General features: G+C 59.9%; 1 protein-coding gene across 1 annotated transcript in view; it reads left to right on the forward strand.

Moving 5' to 3' along the window:
• Positions 1–6,846, forward strand: part of LOC112411691 (retinoic acid receptor beta-like) — a gene marked incomplete at its 3' end in the record, with an annotated part of 407,505 nt that extends 400,659 nt beyond the window's left edge. Inside the window, exons 5-6 of the mRNA XM_024762944.1 lie at positions 6,285–6,461; positions 6,667–6,846. Coding sequence (XP_024618712.1) covers positions 6,285–6,461; positions 6,667–6,846 — 357 coding nt within the window. The remainder of the gene's footprint in view (positions 1–6,284; positions 6,462–6,666) is intronic.
• Positions 6,847–7,268: the final 422 nt, after the last annotated feature.

Raw genomic sequence — 7,268 nt, forward strand, 5'->3', positions numbered from 1 at the left:
AGGGGCACCGAGCTGGGAGGTCCCCCTCTGCTCCCTGTGCTTCCCTGGGAATGGCCTCGCTGCGGGAGAGGTGATGAGAAGGGGGTGGGGGACAGGTGAGGTCACAAGGCAGGAGGCCTTGTCGGCTGGTCTGGATGTGCTGGTGGAGATGTCTTTAGGTACTTGAATTTTTTAGTGGCTTTTGCATGTGTTTTGTGCGCTGACGTGTATTCCCAGCATGCGGCGTTCAATAATATTTGTCGACTGAATGAGTGAGTGCAACTAGAATGTTGTTCTGGCCTCTTCAGTGGTTCACGTTGCCCGTCCAAGATGCTGGTAGACGCGCTTTTTAAAATCCAAGCATTGCAGTGTTTGCTGGTTTGATTGAGACGTGCTAGAAAAAGAATAGTAGGGAAGGTCATGGGGATAAAAAGGTGAAATGATGATGCGGGCGGGGCCTAAGAACAGCAAGTGGGGCACCGAGGCTGCACGGTGGGTGGCACCAGCTTCTAAAGAGCCGGCGCTGGACTTAGCCGCAAGTCCCCTGGCTGAGCTGTCCGGAGAAGAAGAACCTAGAGCTTGCTCCCCAGTCCTCCGCCAGCTTACAAAGCACCTGGCAGCTATTAAATGCAGGTTCTGGTTCAGCACGTGTGGGCGGGCGTTGCTCACAGGCTCCCAGGTGCTGCTGGTCTGCAGACCACACTCTGAGTAGCAAAGGCCACGAGCGTACTTCCAGTAGCGAGGCCCAGGACGATTTTCTGGGCCCCCAGGCCTTGGGGTCAGGAACAAGGAGAGACGCTGGCCAGTCTGTGAAGCTGCTGGCCTGGCCTGCTGTTGACTCAGCGGTCGAGTCCCCTTTGCGGACAGGGGCGCCGCCCAGCCCAGAGCAGACACAGGACGGGGCGGCATCGGGAGCCTTGAGGTCGGCCTGCGAGGGAAGGCAGGCCCGGAGACCTGGGTGGCGGGTGACGCCGTGAGTCAGGAGCAGGGGTGCTAGGAGTGAATGTGGTTTAAATCCTGCTCTGCCGCCAACCAGCCGTTCGACCGTGTGCGCGTTACTTCACTTCCCTCGGCCTCGTTTTTGAATTTCAGTCTGAAGTGGTGGAGAGAAGTCGACAGTTTGTGATCAGGAGTCTTTATTGTTGTTACCGTCATCGTTATTACAGCCAGTACTCACTGAGCGTTTCCTCCGTACCAGAGGCCGCGCTGCGTACTCTCGCTGTGTGAATTCTTTTACTCCTTACGGAGGCAACGCGAGGCGGGTGCAGCGCCCCGTATGACAGAGGAATAAGTCACTTTCCCCACGCCCCGTAGCCAGCGGGTGTCCTTGGACGTGGGCAGTCTGACTCCGGGGCAGCTCTTCTAACCCCACACGGCACACTGTGTCTCAGGAGGGTGGGTGACAAGGCAGGGTGGACACGGGGGACACCAGGCGTCTAGCTAGGAGGACGGGTCTGTTACCCAGGGATAAATCAACTTTCCCTCCAGAAAACAGAGTAAAAGAGAACAGTCCCAGCAGGGAGGGCTTCCTGGAGGTGGAAACTTGTAAGCCAGGTCCCGTGGTGAGAGACAACCCGTGGGGTCATTTGCTGCCCTCCAGGGGCCCCAGCCCTCTTCCCCAGGTTGGGGTGTCAGGGTGGCCTCGTCCGTGCCCCAGACTCTGCCTCACCTGGTCACCAGGTGAAGTGGCCGCCACTCTGGTCTGGAGGAGGGCAGGGCACACACAAGTACACACGCCCTGGTGCAGCCTGGGACCAAAGCGCCCCCTTGGGACCGTCATCCCTCTGCGGGTCAGCACAGTCAGGGACTTTGGTCGGCCTCTCTGGGCCCTTCCCCACCTTCCCTCCCCCAGGCCTCCTGGCGGAATCCGAGAGCCTCTCCTTCTGGATTCTCTTTGTGCCCGGGGTCTGATTTCACCTGCTTCCAGGCCAGTGGGGCCGCTGCCCCGCCTCTGTTAGGGCCCTGCCGGCATCCCGCATCCCTGTGGCTCATCCTGCAGCCCCACGACGCTGCCTCGAGGCTTTTTGCGCCTGTGGGGCAGCGTGCTTCACACGGCGGGGGGCAGAGGGGGGCAGGGTCGACACTCCTGGGAGCAGCCGCGGCCCAACGGCTCCCAAAGCTCTCCAACAAGGTGGAGCCCGGTGCCCATGGCCCTTCCCCAGTCCTCTCCCAGTGCTTCCCAGGACCTCTGCCCACATAAGCTGCTCGCGTTGGCATCCTAGTCTCAGGGTCTGCTTCCAGCCCCAGGCAGGGGCTTCCCGGAGAGCCACCAGCGCCCCTTCCCTGCCTCCTCGGTCCCCAGTGAGGGCCCTTAGTCCTAAGCGCTTTGCAGGGGCGCCTCTTTGGATCCAGCAGGGAAAGTGGCCGTACCCGTCCCGTCTCCAGGAGACGATCCCTAACCACGGGGTGGCCTGACGCCCTGCAGGCACTGCTGCTTCCTCCAGCCCTTCTCTCTGTGCACAGATCTAGCTCTGTTTTTACTGTACGCAGTCCTTTCGGGAAGTAGGCGCAGGTGTAAACAAAGAGCAGCAGCCATGACACATCCTTTGCAGGCACTTGGCCATGGGGCGAGCGCTTTCCATAAGGAGCTTGTCGACGGGCAGCTGCTTCCACTGCGAGGGGACTTCGGTGCCTTTGCCCGGCTGGCATCCCTGTCAGGTGGCTTTGGAATAAACGGGCAGGGAGGAATTAGAAAGGCAGCTAGCTGCCCGCCTACAGATCCTTGAAAGAGTAGCTCCTTTTTCTTCCTCATTAGGGTCGATTTGGGACCCTGGTCAGGACCCAGGAACGGGAGGGGAGGGCAGGAAGCTGGCACCCACCCCCCACGCCTGGGCCTGGACAGGGTGCTCGCCTGCAGGCTCAGCGCCGGGCTCTTTGGCAAGGCTTCTGACCAGTGACCTTCCTGAAAAGCAAGGGGGCAAGGGGGGACTCTGGGGACCAGGGTGGGGCTGTGGACAATGCAGTCTCCAAAGAGTACACAGCCCAGCTCTGGGGGTGTTTACTCTTCTTCCTCGGCGACCGTGACCCTGGCATCCAGGCTTTAGGGCTTCCTAGGCCCAGGTTCACATCTTGCCTGTGATGCTTGGGAGCTCCGTGACCTTGGCGTCGTCGCTGGCCCAGGTGTCTTGGGGGGGAGGGGTCCAGGAGCACCCCTGAAACATTAGCTTCAGGGAAGTCCTGCACCGTCTCCCTCGCTTCTAGCCAGACGTCCAGGAAACACTTGGGGGCCCTCAGAGCCCCGCCCCTGCCCCACCCCTGTCTTTCCCCCTCGGTGGCAGGGCGGTTGCCACATGGTTAGAAGCGTGTGTGTTGGGGCCTCTGTGTGTCGTCTTCCTGCGGATGGACATGCCCAGCTGGCAGTTGGCGTGTGTCTGTGGACCGCAGACGCCGGCCCGCGCATCACGTCCTCGTCCTGGCGGTGCCGAGCACCTTTCAGCCTCTGGGGTTTCTCACCAGGGGACGGGCTTCCGGAGACAAAGTTCAGGCCGTGCGGTGCCCCGAGAGGGTGGGCCCAGGGCCCCAGCACGAGCTGCCTCTGCGCTGGCCGGTGGGCACTGACGCAGCTGCCAGGTGCGGGTGTCCTGAGGACTAGAGGGAGTTCCTCGTACAGCGCTTAGAGCGGGGCCTGGCTCCCGGTGAGCCCCGGAGGAGGGCTTGTTCCAGGAGGAGCATGCCCAGTGGACGCCGGGAGCATTCTACAGGTGGAGCTTGAAAGGACATCAGCTTCTCAGGACGGTCGGCGGGCAGAGACTCTGGACCCGGGCCCCCGGTGTTCCAGCCACCCCTGGGAACCTTAGCTCCTCGCTCCTTTTAAGACTTTCTGCGTTTCCTCCTTGGCTGAGAAGGACAAGCAGCCCTGGCTGAAGCACTGTAGTGCCTGCAGCTGCCACAGACGGGCTTAAAGACACCGCGATGCCACCTCCATTTACGGGCCTCGTTCTGAAAGTAGCCGGTCAGAGAAGCAGCAGAGAAGCGCACGGCAGTGGGAAGGGGTCCGTTTGCTTGACCAAAGTGGCCCTTTAACTGGATCTCGTGGTGGGGTTGGGCTTCACCGGTGCTCAGGGGGGCCGGGGGGCAGCGGCTGCCTCTGCCCCTCTGCTGTGTCCCCCTCCCCTGTGCTGCCGGCGAGGCCCCTCCCAGCCCGAGCCTTTCCCTTTCTCCCCCTCCCCTGGTTTCGGGATCGGCCCCCACCCAGGGCCCCCCTAACCGCCTTCACTCCCCCGAGACGGGCCGAGCTCTGCACTGTCTGCGCTGGAGGATAGCGTATAAGCCATTAAGCTCATGCCGTGTGAGTCCAGCAACCAGAATGATAAGACGCCAGGTTATTCTGTGTTTTCTCAACTGCCTCTTCCCTTCGGTTTGCATGGTGGTGAGTTAGATTCACATGCCATTAAGACGGCTGTGCATTATTTTTAATAGAAGGATGGCGGGCCCGGTGCGTGATGAAGTCTCCTCGTACGAGGCTGATGGAGGCTCCGTTCACACGTGCTGGGCCGGGCAGTGGATGGGCACTGCGGTGACATGACTTCCTGCTGTCTGCTCACCTCTGTGCCCCTCCCCTCCCGCGTCATCTTCCCACAAACCAGGCGAGCCGACGATTACGTTGAATTACAGACGCAGTGGCCACATGCTTTGGCTCAAGCTCCTCCGGGTGCACTGTGTCCCCAGGTCCTTGGGGACGGATGGGGTGAAGTGACGGGCAGGACGCTGGCCCTTCCCGCAGGAGCGCCAGGGGGCAGCCAGCCTCCACCTGTTTTAGGGCCTCTGTGCCACCCCATATGCAAACTTCCCTTTCAGCTTCGCCGCCAACCTTAAAAACACAGGTCAGGGCTTCCCTGGTGGCGCAGTGGTTGAGAGTCCGCCTGCCGATGCAGGGGACACGGGTTCGTGCCCTGGTCCAGGAAGATCCCACATGCCGCGGAGCGGCTGGGCCCGTGAGCCATGGCCACTGAGCCTGCGCGTCCGGAGCCTGTGCTCCGCAACGGGAGAGGCCACAACAGTGAGAGGCCCGCGTACCACAAAAATAAAAAAACAAGAAAAACACAGCTCATTTTATAGACTACGTGGATGTGTCCCCGGGTGTCAGGGGCCCAAGCGCCAGCCTCAACCTTGCCAGTTGCTGCACGTCTGGCGCCCCCCGGGGCCGCCAGAGGCCCCGGCCCAGGGCAACCTCGTCCTCGCATGGTGGTTGCCCTGAGACATCCTACACGAGCGTGGACTCATGGAAGCCTCATTCACTCACTCATTCACTCAACAAACGTTTTGAGCCCCTGCTGTGTACCGGGCGCTGTTCTGGACACTGAGGACGCGGCAGTGACAGTGAGGCAGGAAGTAAACGAGAGTGTGCGTCGGGGGCTGCGGACTGGGACCACAGAGCAGGTGTGGGGTCCACAGAGTCGTCGGGCGGGGGCTCAGGTTTGCCCAGCCGGGAAGGAATGAACAGTGCATCTGCGGGCAGAGAAGGCCGGGGAGAGGGGCGCGCCCGCTGGTCCAGGGACAGCAGGGCCCTGTGGAGCCGGGGGAGATGCGAGAGAGCGGGCCGGCCTTGCAGGCCGCGGAGAGGACTTTGCCTTTCCGTCTGCGTGAGATGAGAGATCATTGCAGATGTTGAGCAGCACAGTGACTTGCTCTGACTTGCGTTTTTGAAGGATCCCTTTATTCCTCTGGTAAAAGAACAGACTGTGCGGAGGTCAGGGTAGAGTGAGGGCGACCCATGAGGAGCTGTCGCAGTAATCCAGGCAGGAAGCGTTGGTGGCCGTGGGGGCGGGCCCCCTTCTCTACATCGTGACCGTTCTTTGGGTGGAGAATGTGAAGCTCTCACACCTAAACCATCTCAAGCTGTAACTGAACGTTAGTTAGAATTCTTCCTGTTGCAGGTGATAGAAACCAAACTCAAACCGACTTAGACTAAAAAATAAAATCCTGGTGTGGGTCAGGCGTGGTTGGATCCAGCATCTCAGGAAGGGCCTCTCTTCCCACGGTTCGTCTCGGCTCTCCTGAGGTGGCAGAGCCACTAGTCCAGGTTACAAGTGGTGGCTCCTCCCCCGTTTGCTTCATGTACTAGCTGGAGTGGTCGCTGAACAGAGGTTCCCGCATCTGTTAGTTGATTATCCAGCGGCACAGGGATAAGATTCTGAGCATTTTTAAAAAATGACGCTAAGCTAAAAGGTCACCTCTCCCCCACCTTCCGGAGGCTCCCCGTGAAGAGTGAATTGTCAGCACGTTCGATGGGAAACATGTTCGGTCCCCTGCCTTCCACTTGGCTTCCCACAACTACCCCTGACGGTGTTTTCTCTCCTTCGTAGAATTCCAGTGCCGACCATCGAGTTCGACTGGATCTGGGCCTCTGGGACAAATTCAGTGAACTGGCTACCAAGTGCATTATTAAGATCGTGGAGTTTGCTAAACGTCTGCCAGGCTTCACTGGCTTGACCATCGCAGACCAAATCACCCTGTTGAAGGCGGCCTGTTTGGACATCCTGGTATGTGACCTGAGCCCGCCATCAGGGTGGGCAGGGAGGAGGGGTTGAGGCACCCTGGATCCCTAGCCTCTCCTTCTGTTGCCCAATGGCCAGAGGTGTCCCCGGAGCTGGACAGAAGCTTCGTATTCTCTCCCCAGTGTGGGCGCCCCTCTGTGTGGCCTGGGAAAGGGCCCCAAAACCCTTCAGTGCCACACTGTGGCTCCAGGGCCCTGGAGGGGTGAGGCGCATCCCAGCCCGGCCTCTGCAGGCCCCGGCCCCAGTGCCGGTGTCGTCGGGCAGGGAAGCACTAGAGGTGGCAGGGGCGTGTCCCGCCTGGGGAAGTGTGTGCTGGGCCTCTGGAGGAGGTGGGGGGCAGCCCCCAGGGATGCGTCACAATGTAGGGAAGGTAAGATGAGCTTTTGAGGTGCTTTAAAAGCGTAGGTTTTTCTTTTTATTACGTCTTTCATAGCTTTGGGTATAAACAGTTCTGCAAAGCAAATACTGTAACTGGACGCACGCACACACGCCTCCCACAGTCCCTCTCGGGAGGAGAGGGGGCTCAGGATGGGGCAGTTGTGCAGGAAGCTCGAATGTTTGTATCTTTTCACCGGGAACCGGATCTCAGGAGGAGTGGTAACGGTTACTCTGTAACCTACAGGGGCCGGGGGTCACGAGAGTATCTGTGATACTTTTCTTCTCATGAAATCAGAGGGTCTTGGATGGACCTAGGAACATTCAGAAAAGATGAAACATCAGAGCAGCATTAATCTGTCACATACGGGGACTGCCCTGGTGGTCCAGTGGTTAGGACTCTGTGCTTCCACTGCA

This window comes from Neophocaena asiaeorientalis, unplaced genomic scaffold (assembly GCF_003031525.2).
Source record: "Neophocaena asiaeorientalis asiaeorientalis breed wild unplaced genomic scaffold, Neophocaena_asiaeorientalis_V1.1 scaffold279, whole genome shotgun sequence".
NCBI lineage: Eukaryota > Metazoa > Chordata > Mammalia > Artiodactyla > Phocoenidae > Neophocaena > Neophocaena asiaeorientalis.